The sequence below is a fragment of the Nicotiana sylvestris genome, chromosome 4 (genome assembly GCF_000393655.2).
Source record: "Nicotiana sylvestris chromosome 4, ASM39365v2, whole genome shotgun sequence".
Lineage (NCBI taxonomy): Eukaryota > Viridiplantae > Streptophyta > Magnoliopsida > Solanales > Solanaceae > Nicotiana > Nicotiana sylvestris.
Window position 1 is genome coordinate 176959612 of NC_091060.1, and position 13219 is coordinate 176972830.

A 13219-nucleotide genomic window follows, 5' to 3' on the forward strand; every position below is an offset into this window, starting at 1 on the left:
AGACTAGGGCTGTCAAATTTGGCCCAAGCCCAAATAATCCGTCCAACCCGCTCAGGGTTGGGCTGGTTATTGACCCGCTCATTTATTGAATTCAATCCATCTTGATCCAACCGATCTCAACCATTTAAAGTTGGATTGAGTTTTAACCCAACTTGATCCCATGAGTAACTTTGCCAAAATATCTTAGAAATAAATTTGTTTTGTTTGTTTGTTATGTTATATATGACCATAACAAAAGAAAAAAAAAGTCTTATTTAGTTCATAAGAAAACAACATATATTAATTAAAGATTGATAAGAGTTGGACGGGTTGGACTATAATAAATTTTAGCGTATTTTGACTCAACCCATCTTAGCCCAAGAAACTTTTGGACTGGCCATTTGATCTGCCCAATTATTGACTCAACCCGTATTGGCCCGTCCAAAATCGGTCCAACCCGTCAATTTGACACCTCTACGTATGACTATATTGGAAGTAAAAGAACTCCATGATCTTTGTTGCTCTAGAAAGCTATTTAAAATTAAAAGCACTTGAAGTTGCACAATGACAGTAGGATACATGATGCAAATGGACAAGGATATATATTAAATATTAAGTTAGAGCAAGCATTTCAGTGATGACCACAGCATGTGAAAATGGAACTTGTAAACTAGATAGAATCTTTTTCTTCAGAGGATGGCAACAAACATCCGTAGAAGAATTTTGCTATGCATCTACCTATGTTTAGGGATGGCAATGGGGCGGTACGGGTGCGGAGCGGTGCGGGTTTGAACCTAAGCGAGGCGAGGCGGGTTTGTGACAGTGCGGGTGCGGTGCGGGTTGAATTCTTTTATTAACAAAAACTTGCGGGTGCGGGTTGACGTGGGTATGACTGCGGGTTTGGCCAAGAAACATATACTGATTCAAAATTTTACACTGACGCTGCTTATAACAGTCTATTAGTATTGTACTATATGTTATTTTAGTTATTAGATTACATGGTTTCTCACCTTTATAAATAAAATGGACTCAGAGCTATTTGTACCTTCCGTTTCTTGATGATTTGGGGATTGAAGTTTGAACTTTCAAACGACTCATTGCAACAGGAAGTTAAAACAACCTAGCTTATAGCAATTGTAATTAAAAAAAAGACAAAAACTTAAACAGAAAACTCATTAATTTAGAAAAGTCTTCCTAAATTGTAGTGAAAAGAAAAAGATAAACCAAGACTTGATATGGTAACAACTGCAAGATACTGTCACTTTGATTTTGTTAGGGGTGCTTGTATAGGATTTGGGTTTAAATTAAATTAATACTATCTTATCAAAATTGAAAAAGAAGTTTATGAATCTTAATTTTTACTATCAAATTCATTCAAAAAAAGAAGAAAAAAAATTAAGCGTTGGCGGGCGGGGTGGGGCAGGACGGGTTAAAATCTTCGCAGGTGTATGCGGGTTTGTCCCATGACCGCACCGCACCATACTGTTTGACATCTCTACCTATGTTGTTGAATTGGTCACAAGTTTTATCTGAATTAGTAACTCCATTATACCTATCTTATTGGTTCACACGTTTAGCCTGATTGACTAATTCTTCCGTTGTTCAATTGGTTGCAAGTTTAGTCTAAGCTTTGGATTTATCTTCATTCTATTTATTTTATTAAAGAATTAATACCCTAAAATTCTCTTAAACTATCATATTTTTATCGTTTTCCTACTTAAACTATTTGGTGTCCCCAAGACCTTCCTGAACTATATTGCCCTTCGTATTAAAATATCCTCATTGCTGACCTGGCATGACGTGTAAACTCGCTTAGGAGCACGTGACAGCTGAAAAAAGTCATCAAAAAGCCTCTAAAAATGCCGCGAGGGAGTTTTAATATGAAGGGCAATATAATTCAGGGGGATTTTTAGGACACCGAATAGTTTGAGTCGGAAACTAACAAAAACATGATAGTTTACGAGGATTTGGTATTAACTCTTTATTAAATTATTCACAACTTTAGTCTGCAAGGCTAATCTTACGATATTAGGACCAAATGCATAAACTTTTAGTTTTTGCAAACAAATTTATTCTCGTTCACAAGCTTAATCGATGGGTTAAACTTAGATTTACACATTCCTTTCAAATACTACCAACTTCAATTCATGAAGAGGAGGAGGAGAGCGGAGATGGACGCGGTGATGTTTAAAGAGTGTGGTCCATTACCTCTGAATCAATTTTATTTGAAGTGTATTCCATCGTCTAAGTTTCAACTTGAGATAGAGAATTTGGAGTTACATAACTAATACTATAAGGAAAATTTAATTGAAATAAAGTTCTCACGGGCAAAACTCCTACCTTTTCAAGTGAAATTTATGTCCAAATACAATTGACACATTCAGATACCTTTTTTATAACTACAACTTCAAATACATTCTTTTTCTTTTCAATTTCAACCAAAAATTGTATGCCTACTTAAAACTGGAATAATTTCACTAACATTTGATGACCCGTATGCAACGTAAAAACATGCCCGTAAATGATACATGTTACTTTATTTAACTATAATTATTGGTATTTAACCATAGTTAACTACCACATTTTATACACATGATCGCAAATAATTAATATAAAATACTTAATATATTGGTATTTTCCTTCATGCTCTTAATAGTATCGACGGGTATTCTTTGGGTGCTTTCTTTGACACTAACCACAATATCACAATAGCCATCACTATTCACTGGCTATTATGGCATGACAATTTTCCCAATAGCCATCACTATTCGCTGCAGCTATCCCAGCACTATCAATTTTTCCTTCTGCTGCAACCTACCAAGAAGAATTTGTTTTGATCCTTACCAGTTCTTTCTTTTGCTGTTATTTTTCTTTTTATTGCCCCAAAAAATCTCGTGGCTCAAACATTTTTTAGAAGGAAACTAGAACTACAGCTAGAGGAAGGCCACCAATTACTTAATGTAAATTATCTTAAGTTCCAGAATTACCCAGTGAATTTAATCAAAATAGATTAATGTTTTGCTAGTTCAACCACTTCGTAGTTTCGAAGCTACGCTTTGGGGAAATAAATGATTGAAGAAACAATGACGTATAATTTCGGAAATGAGCCAGAATTAGAAGACGCGAAATAGACCAGACAGATTTTGTAGAAAAATCCAAGTCATTGAAACTCAGAAGAAATTAAATAGTTTACTTTGATTGTAGCATTGACCGTTCACGTATAAGGTTATTTTCCACTTCGCTAGTTTCACTATAAATAAGCAGCGTTCCATAGCAAGCACAAAATCGTCCTCACCATTAATAAATGTGTCCATATTTTCTTTTCTTTTTTTAACTTCATTTACAAATGCTCTGTAGTAAAAGCCAGTGAGTACATAAAATGAGACAACCAGCACAAAGAACTCTAAGAAAGTGATGTAACTCGCTGAAGAAAGTAAAAAGAATTAAAGTTGTTATGTGTGCCTAAATTCCAGGCTAAACCACAGCTGCTTCCCAGAGAAGAGCTACAAAATTCCCTGGGCAGTATATCGAGCTAAAACCTAACTATACACAGTTAGAAATGACTCAAAAGGGAACTGTGAAGGGCAATGCATACAATTCAGCATCATGAATGTATTGCGCCCGTGGCCATAATGCAGAGCTTCCACATGTTGAATCATTGCTGACTTCTTTGCTGACTGCACTTTTTTCTCCAACTCGAGTATGCTTAGGTTTTCTTTGAAACAGCCATGCTTCACCGTCAACGTCAAGATGCTCAGTTTGAAGACTTGGTGGAAGCCAGTTCTCTATCAAATTCCTGTACTGAAATTCTATGCTGTTCTCATGCGCTTTGGAGCATGATGCAGTTGCCGCCTTGTCTACAGCAACACAGTCTCTCCACCCAGACGTGGATGGACTTGGCTCTAAAACTGATGGGGACGGACAACCTTGATTGTTGGTTGCTTTCAGCAAAGGATTGGCTCTCTCTACACTTGTCCTGACTGTAACTTCTACATCTTTTTGGGCTGGTTTTCGCAACTGCTTCTCCTTGGCAGTTGATGTCTTACCTTGCCCATCCTTTTTAGACAACCGAATGCGGATAATGCTACCTATTGTCAAACAAAGAAACAAAAACATAAGCAACAGAAACAACAGAATACCAAACTAATAAGTATGGTAATAACATTAAAATATACTCACCATGTGCCTGTATGTTGCCATGTGAAGGTGAGGCAGGCCTCTTCCTTTTATTGCTATTCTGGGTGCTGTCAGATGAGCAGCTGGAATTCTGTGAGCACACAGCCTGTCCATGTTCCTCAGTGAGATTGCTCCTCTCCAACTGTTCAGCTTCGTCTTCTAGACATTTAAACAAGTACATTCCTTTGGACTCATGGGTGGCTTTGTCAAATCCAGGATTACTTGACTCCTTCTTTGCCTTCTTCTCTTCTCTTCTCTTCTGTTTCTTTTCTTTCTTTTCCCTCTCCAACTGTTCAGCTTCGTCTTCTAGACATTTAAACAAGTACATTCCTTTGGACTCATGAGTGGCTTTGTCAAATCCAGGATTACTTGACTCCTTCTTTGCCTTCTTCTCTTCTCTTCTCTTTTCTTTCTTTTCCCTCTTCTTCTCCTTCTTCTTTTCTGCTTTAGCTATCTCCCTCTCCCTTTGGAGCTTTAGAGCACCAGAGGATAACAAGTTCAGAATAGAGGGAGAGAGAAGATGAATACAGCATGACCACGAGGATATTGCACAATTAAGATCTCACTGATCTTTTATTACATCAAAAGAGGCATGTGTGGAGTAACAAACATGTGTTGGGTTCACAACATAGACTTGCATCAATATGACAGAATACAGTAACGCAGCACTCAGTCAGCTAGTTCAATTTATCACACAACCTGGCCCATGGTCTTACATTGAGTTGCTTAAAAAGTTCTAAAGAAGTACAATCATACAACACTCTAGCAAAGGGATAAGCGGAATGAGGCTAACCCCCACTCTGCTAAAAAGCACCAAAGCATGGAGAAATTAAAGAATAACATGTTCACGAACACCACATACACAAGCACTTAGCATTGTGGACTTAACTCAACAAAAGGGTACACTTTTATTGTGGACTTAGCATTTATCATTCCTATGATTGAAGGTGCTTAAACAATCATTTGAAATGTGCAGTTAAATGTAGACTAATGTGCAGTATTCATGCTTTATTAAGTGGTCATGTCAAAGTAATGAAAAATTACAGGGAATACCTAAAAACAAAAACCAAGTAGCTCATGAGTTGTTTCATAGATGACAATCTCACTTAAACTTAATTTGATGGAAACAAATAGAAGTCTAAGCAGGAAAGAGGCCTAATAACACTTCTACTGGAGCTGGACCCAAATGTATATTTTTGAAATTTACAATTAGGATAGTTGTTTTTTTAATTTGGTTGTGAAAATTTGTGCGCATTCCACCAAAAAAAGATTTTAAAAGAGTACCTCAAAAGTAGTTTTACCCAAAAATCTTCCCAAAGGATCTTCTGAAAAATCCATCAAAAAAACCCATTTTAAATTAGTTATAAAAACATATTGCAGCCCCCATTAGTATAATCTATAGTCACAGAAAATCTCCTATTTCACCACTCCATCAAATATCAAATCTGCAATAACCTGGTCTTATTACAGGATTACTCTAATTTCTCCCTCAAACAATGCACTAAACCCTAAAGTGTCCCTACACTTTTCCAACTCTCATCCTTGATCCATGGGCAGGAGATACACTATCAGCGGGCATCGAATTATCTGGATTTCCTATGATATATGTCGTAATATTAATCATATCCTTAAAACTAATCCAATTATAACCAGGTTAAACTGGGACATATACATTATTTACAACAATGAAACCCTAAATCGAAGTTCATAGATATGCACAACCCAATGAAACAACATTATTTCCTAGGAGATTCACATGGTATAGAATCAGATTTAAACAAGCCCTCATATGCTGGATTATTTCTAGCATCACGACGAAAAAATCAGCCAGGGACAAGAGCATAAACACATAAATCAAGTGCTCTTTGTTTCAACAAACCTTAATCGATTCGATCAAGGCTTCATTATTGGCTGCTGTATTCAGCGAATAGCCAGGTGGTGGGTATGGGAAGCACCGAGACATCCTCAATACACACAGAAGTACAACCCCTTTTCGATTTCAGATCTGAAATTCCCCCTCCTCTCTTTCACGAAAACACAAAAACAAATCGTAAAAATAGATGAGTAGCGTTTAGATCTTGGATCGATTTGGCGCGATACAATAGAAAAAATTGATTGAATCGCAAAAAAATCGAAGTTCTTCTGGAAACCCTAGAGCCGACACAGACGAAATTATCGAGAGAGGCGGAGATGAATAATAGGCCTAAGGTACCTCATAAGGGGGTATTTATAGGCAGATGAGTGGCCGACTTAAAGCGCGTTTTTATTTTACCTTATTGCCCTTTTTTTTTTTTACGGTACTAATATCCTTTTCCTTAGCATAGACGGATGGCATCACTTAAGGCCCATTTCGTATTGGAAAGCAAGTATAGACCAATTAGAATTAGAAAAACAAGTTAGAAATAGTTTTAAATTGGTAATAATTTTATGTATTTTGTCCCTAAAATTACATGATATTTACAAATTTTTAAGCTAGAACTAAGAGACAAGAGGGGTTGCTCTGACGGTAAGCAACCTCCACTTCCAACCGAGAGGTTGTGAGTTCGAGTCTCCCAAGAGCAAGGTGGGAAGTTCTTGGAGGGAAGGATGCCGAGGGTCTATTTGGAAACAACCTCTCTACCCCAGGGTAGGGGTAAGGTCTGCGTACACACTACCCTCCCCAGACCCCACTAAGTGGAATTACACTGGATTGTTGTTGTTGTTGTTGTTGTTGTTGTTAAACTAGAACTAAGAAAAATTTGGCTAGTGATTTGAATTTAATATGTTGTAAAATTTTAAATATTAATCCGTTCTAATGTCTTATTCATGATTCTTTATTATTACATGTTGTGTCATTCGTACATGTTACCTTAATGTATTGTTGTTACTATTGTTTGTTACTTGTTGCCTTATCTCCTCTGTGCCTTGAGTCGAGGGTCAATCGGAAACAGTCTCCCTATCTTTATAAGGCAAGGTTAAAGTCTGCATACACATTACCCTTCTCATATCCCATTTATAGGAATATACTGGGTTCGTTGTTGTTGTTGTTGTTGTTGTTGTTGTTGTTGTTGTAATCAGTTCTAGTGTCTGGCTCTCGATATATCTATTTTTTAATACTCCCTCTGTTCCAATTTATGTGAACCTGTTTGACTAGACACGAAATTTAAGAAAAAATGAAGATTTTTGGAATTTGTGGTTCTAAACAAGTCTAAAAGGGCCCAGAGTATTTATGTGGTTATAAAAGCTTCTCATTAAGGGTATAATTGTAAGTTTAAGCTAAATTATTACCAAGTTTAGAAAGGAGTCATTCTTTTTGGAACAGACCAAAAAGGAAATAAGTTCACATAAACTGGAACAGAGAGAGTAGCACTTAAGTCGATTTTAAATCCAAACAAATAACATGTAAGTATATCTCCAATTTGGTATGTGTAATGAATAAAATATAGCAAAGCAAATATGTCTAATATTTTTTTACTCGAAGAACATATTAAATTGTTGCGAACAGAATGAAATGGATGCGCTTTGGAAGAAGGATTTATTATCTGTTATCGAGTCCTCCTATGGGAAATAACAAAAGCATCTCAATACTCAAAAATTTCATATTTGAAGTGAGTTTTAAAGAAATCGTTCGAATTTTAGCAAAAGCGGCTCATATATATGTAATTTGGTATATGCAAGGAATAAAATATAGCAACGCTCATTTGCTCTTGTGTACAAACAAATTAATTCATGTGGAAAATAATATTTTTCCAATAAACCAAACAAAAAGGAATTTTTTTTTCCCTTTTCCTTTCGATTCTTTTCCATTTTTCCAGCCAGTTTCCAAATTCCCATGGCTAGTTGGCTAGTTGCAAACAGTCAATTATGCAAAAAGGGTTAGTTGGGCCAACATTTTACCCGAACCGACTGCTCTGGAACCCAATTTTACCCGCTCACGTGGCAAAGGTTGAAACCCCTAGTAAACCCAAAATCGAGTTGTTTACAAGTTGCCACAAAGGCCCATAGAATAAAGTTACATTTTCCATAGATTTTCCGAATTTCAGATCGCCGGAATGAGGAGGATAAGTGGAATCGCCGCCATATGCCGGGCCATGGACGGTGCTGCTGCCGTGTCAGTTCCGCAGTACAGGACGTCTACTGTGGCTCGGTACAGCGCGAGCAGCAGCAAATCCTCTGTCAGGTCTAATTGGTATCAACCTACTAGAACCGCCGCTCACGCTGTCGCCGGATCAGTGCTTTTCTCGGTGGCGGCTACCACCTTGACCGAGGAAGTCCACGCTAAAGAAGCAGTGCCTCCGGAATTACGCCCTAAGGATATTGTTCTTTATCAGTATGAAGCTTGTCCATTCTGCAACAAGGTTAAAGGTATTCACTTTTTTCGCTATTTCTGTCTTATCTATTGTTTATTTTATGTTTAATACTTATTTTTGCTGATGTGCCTCAGTAAGAAAGAAAAAGCCATTTTTGTAAGAAAATCAAGTCTAGTGTAGGTAGCCTATTATATTCATCTGTGATCTGTTAATGAGAGTATAGCTTGGAGATAGTTCATTGAGGATTAGATAATTATTCTATAGGATACTAGATTCTTAAAGTCTTCATAAACAATATACTCTCTCTGTTTCAATTTAACTTGCCACGTAGTTTAACAAAGAAAGGAAGGCTTTTGAAATTTGTTGTCTTAAAGATTCAATAACATTTGTGTGATTATAAAATCTTCTCATTAAGGGCAAGTTGAAAAGTTCAAAGTTAAATATGTCAATTTTTTTTTTTTTTTGGAATGGATTAATAAGAAAATATTTTTATATAAACTGGAATGCAGAATATAGAAATATGTCAATTTTTTGGAATGGACTAATAAGAAAATATTGTCATGTAAACTGGAATGGAAGGAGTTTCAAGTATCTTTTGTTTCCACTAACATAGTACTGTTGCCAAAGCATGCTTCACCTCATTAAACTATTTGATGTATTCTTGTACTTTTGTACAATTGCTAACAACTTCTGATAACAAAGAAATCCCCAAGGTCAATGGCGCATGGTTCGAAACTCGGTGGATTATGGGTAATGAGCCTGCCAATCTAATCTACCCTTCTCCACTTAAGAGGCTTCTGTGTGCGGCATTGTATCAAATGTTTTCTTAAGGTTTATTTATTCGTTTTGACAATGTATATCTCTGAATAGTCGTAATGCATGCTGGTTAACGTTTATGATTCCATCACTGCTTTCTTCCTCCCCCCATTAATTATCAATTTATCATTATCTGGTACGCGCCATAGTCCTTCACCCTAGAACTTTTCTTTTTCAGCATTCCTTGACTACTATGACATCGCGTACAAGATCATTGAGGTCAACCCCATCAGCAAAAAAGAAATCAAGTGGTCTGATTACCAGAAAGTCCCTATTGTGATAGTTGATGGTGAAACTCTGCTGGACTCATCAGGTATCTGATGTCCTAGAATTGCTTCACTTTTTTAAAGTAAATACACTGTTGAGTACATTCTCACTGTGTGATGGCTGTAAATTATTTATGATAATTATGTTATGGTTTAGTTTCTAAACACTGGAAGGGAGCCTTGAAGCAAATGATAAAGTTGTCTCCGTGTGACCTATAGGTAACGGGTTCGAGGCATGGAAGCAGCCACTAATGCTTGCATTAGGGTAGACTATCTATGTCAAACCCTTTGGATGCGGCCCTTTCCTGGACCCTGCGTGAACGTGAGACATTTTGTGCACCGGACTGTCCTTTTTAGTTTCTTTACACTGTTGATTGTAAAATGCATCTCAACCTATCCAAGATGGATGACAGTTTTGCATCGAAGATGGATTGAAATGGATTCCAGGACACCTCGGGGGTATAAGAGTGTGCCACCTGGACTTAAGGGCAAGTTCCACAGAGTGTTGGTTAGACCGGCTATGTTGTATGGGGCTGAGTGTTGGCCCGTCAAGAAGTCCCATGTCCAGAAGATGGAAGTAGCTGAGATGGATGTGTGAACTGTGGTCATACCAGGAAGGACAAGATCAGGAATGAAGTTATTAGGGACAAGGTAGGAGTGGCATCTGTGGAGGACAAGTTGCGGGAGTCGAGGCTGAGATGGTTCAGGCATGTGAAGAGGAGAGACATAGATGCTCCGGTTAGGAGGTGTGAGAGGTTGTCCATTGCGGGTTTCAGGAAGGGTAAGGGCAGGCCTAAGAAGTATTGGGGAGAGGTAGTTAGGCAGGACATGTCATTGCTCCAGCTTACCGCGGATGTGACTCACGATAGAAAGACGTGGAGGTCGAGGATTAGAGTTGAAGGTTGACAATTAGTAGTGTGTTCCTCCTAGGCTTACCAGTAGTACTAGGACTATTTTTGTGTTATCTTATTCATGATTCTTTACTATTACATATTGTGTCATTCGTGCACGTTACCTTAATGTATTATTGTTACTATTATTTGCTACTTGTTGCCTTATCTCCATTGTGCCTTGAGTTGAGGGTCTATCGGAAACAGCCTCCATATCTTTATAAGGTAGGGGTAAGGTCTGCGTACATGCTACCCTCCCCAGACCCCATTTATAGGATTACATTGGGTTCGTTGTTATTGTTGTTGTTTTTTATGGTTATGTCTAAACATTTTTCTTTTGCCCTTTTGGTGGATTATAGATATTATTGATAAATTATTCGAGAAGGTTCGTCCTGTTGATTCTACCTCGGATGCTGATGAAGAAACCAAATGGCGCAAGTATGCACTTCTCTTTCTATTTATGATAGTTTTATGACTGTGTCATAGCATTTTCCTGTTGAGATAAGTGATATTTGGTAATAAGGTTATCGAGTCTGTAAGTGACATAGGAAATTAGCCGTTATTCCTGATTAAGCTTTTGCTTTTTGTTACGTAAGAGGGTCTTATCCACTAATCGTTATTCTTGCAAATGTAGGTGGGTGGATAATCACTTGGTGCACGTCTTAGCACCCAACATATATCGAACTACCTCAGAAGCTCTAGAATCATTCGAGTACATCACTAGTCATGGTAAGATTTGATTGCGGTGACCACATGTCAAGATGTTTCGGGAAGAAATTTTTACTTTTTGGTGCTTTTCCTTCTTTCATACTAGTAGCTTTAACTCAAGATGTCATGTTTTACTTAATTCTATACATTTGGCAGTAAAACTATGATGCATGTGAGTATTTAATTAGTGTTGAAAAAATCTTGTTTCTCTTTTGGTGTTTTACCCGTCTTAAAAGATTTCAGTTAGTTAAGTTTGGGATAGAGAATTAAAGTTGATGTCGGTAATACTTTGCTGCTTATTAGCTAGTCTTGATGTTGTCCCGTGGCTCGCCTTTGAGCATCTGTTCTTCTGTTACAACTGGAACATTGATTACATATGTTGTATTACTTCGTGCACTGCAAACTTGGTCTGAAGAATTAAAGATGGAAATCTATGAAATAGAATGCTGCTGTTTCAAGATATGTATACGAAGTCACGTCCTCTGTAAATATGACCAAAGCAAAACACTCCCCAGTTTGTATTTGAAAGTAAAAATATGTGATGAAGCAAATGTATACTGCTCAGTGCTCGGTGTGTTACTAGTCGTGGCTGTTCTCTGTAGTTGAATTTGTCTTGCTCATAGTTTTCTCCCTTGCTCCCTGTGTTTTATTGATTCTTATGTATTTAAGCTAGGCTTGATATTGTATCAGAACCTGAATCGTAATGGAGATGAGAAAGAGTGGAATTTATTAGCGGTGCTTATACTGAGAGTTTAACAGTTCTTTGCTTGATACCCAAGGGAGGTTCAATTCGCAACTCCTCATAAATAATATTTCAGCTTGTACACACTAGCTAATAATAAATGGTGGAGTTTTTGTAGGCTGCATTTTGATCTCTGTTTAGCATAGTCCGGTTGCAGGTCTTATTCTATGTTGTGTACCTTTATGCGAGTTGAAGCCGTGGGTGTCTTTTAGAGCAATTTTTCCCGTGGTTTACCTGTTGCACCAGTCTAATCTTATTTATGCTATGGACAGGTAATTTCGGCTTTACGGAAAGATTTACCGTCAAGTATGGTGGTGCTGCATCCATGTATTTTGTTTCAAAGAGATTGAAGAAGAAGTATAATATTACCGATGAGCGTGCAGCCCTGTATGAAGCTGCAGAAACATGGGTTGATGCTCTGAAGGGTCGAGATTTTCTTGGTCTGTTTTAACTTCTACATCAGAATCTATTTGATTGATAATTTTTGCACCAAATCCTTGTCATATGTGTGAGCCTTGACTCATTTTCGGTCTAACAGGTGGCTCTAAACCAAACTTGGCTGATCTTGCTGTATATGGCGTTTTGAGACCCATCCGCTACCTGAAATCTGGTAGAGACATGGTGGAGAACACACATATCGGTGATTGGTACTCTCGAATGGAAAGTGCAGTAGGTGTGTCTGCTAGAATTCAAGCTTGAGTGGCAATTAATTGGAAAACCACAAGCAAAGACAATTTTTGAGAGGTGTTGATTACAGTTCTGAGAAAGAATATTACTTTCAAGCTAATATAAAAAGGAGATGCACTTAACCAATTTTTGGTAGTTAAGGATACCAAATAAATTTGATTGCGCGCTTGTTTACATTCTATGTTGACTTATTCTTCTGGATGAAAGTTGTATTTGAGGTGTGCTGAGACAATCTTTCTTGCAGTTTACCACTATTTTGTCGCCAATGGTGCGAACTGTAAAGTTGTCATTTGCATGTGCCAATTTTACTACTGATTTGTCCTAGTAGCCCACCTTTTCTCTTAATAATGTATTCGATTTTTCAGCTGGATGCTGGAATTGATGTTCACCCCTTCTCTTCCCTATCCTTTTTCTCTGATATGGTGGAAGTTGAGCTAGAATTTAGAATATTGCATAGTTTGGATCATTCATCATTGTCTCATTTTGGAACCTGGAGCCAGATCCCTGTCCGAGGATTAGTTTGGTCGAAGTTTGTCCTTAACCTCCGACATTAATTTTGTCGCGTTTAAAAATAAAATTTCAGATTTAAATTAGAAAAGTCCTACCATGAATACTTAATCGTATTATACAAAATTAAGGAAGTCTTTTATAGTTTAAACTTGTCTA

The 13219-nt window shown here is 37.4% G+C and overlaps 2 protein-coding genes across 2 annotated transcripts; one reads left to right on the plus strand and one right to left on the minus strand.

The window, feature by feature from the left end:
• Positions 1-3250: 3250 nt before the first annotated feature.
• LOC104223155 (stress response protein NST1-like) lies at positions 3251-6354 on the minus strand. Its single transcript, XM_009774528.2, has 3 exons — positions 6035-6354; positions 4159-4627; positions 3251-4067 (listed from the first exon to the last, which is right to left on the minus strand). Exons 1-3 carry the CDS (start codon positions 6116-6118, stop codon positions 3544-3546), a joined length of 1077 nt encoding a protein of 358 aa, XP_009772830.1. The 5' UTR covers positions 6119-6354; the 3' UTR covers positions 3251-3543.
• A 1735-nt stretch (positions 6355-8089) lies between these two features.
• Positions 8090-12941, plus strand: LOC104223157 (uncharacterized). The gene is made up of 6 exons (XM_009774529.2): positions 8090-8499; positions 9439-9573; positions 10776-10854; positions 11051-11145; positions 12139-12306; positions 12405-12941. Exons 1-6 carry the CDS (start codon positions 8187-8189, stop codon positions 12563-12565), a joined length of 951 nt encoding a protein of 316 aa, XP_009772831.1. The 5' UTR covers positions 8090-8186; the 3' UTR covers positions 12566-12941.
• Positions 12942-13219: the final 278 nt, after the last annotated feature.

Bases quoted from the DNA above. Each gene is read 5' to 3' on its own strand.
- LOC104223157 (XM_009774529.2), top strand. From the start codon at position 8,187: ATGAGGAGGATAAGTGGAATCGCCGCCATATGCCGGGCCATGGACGGT. The intron at 11,146-12,138 runs GTAAGATTTGAT...TGCTATGGACAG, and splicing joins CGAGTACATCACTAGTCATG to GTAATTTCGGCTTTACGGAA. The intron at 12,307-12,404 runs GTCTGTTTTAAC...TCGGTCTAACAG, and splicing joins GAAGGGTCGAGATTTTCTTG to GTGGCTCTAAACCAAACTTG.
- LOC104223155 (XM_009774528.2), bottom strand. From the start codon at position 6,118: ATGTCTCGGTGCTTCCCATACCCACCACCTGGCTATTCGCTGAATACA. The intron at 4,628-6,034 runs GTTTGTTGAAAC...GGTGCTCTAAAG, and splicing joins CCTTGATCGAATCGATTAAG to CTCCAAAGGGAGAGGGAGAT. The intron at 4,068-4,158 runs GTGAGTATATTT...GTTTGACAATAG, and splicing joins TGGCAACATACAGGCACATG to GTAGCATTATCCGCATTCGG.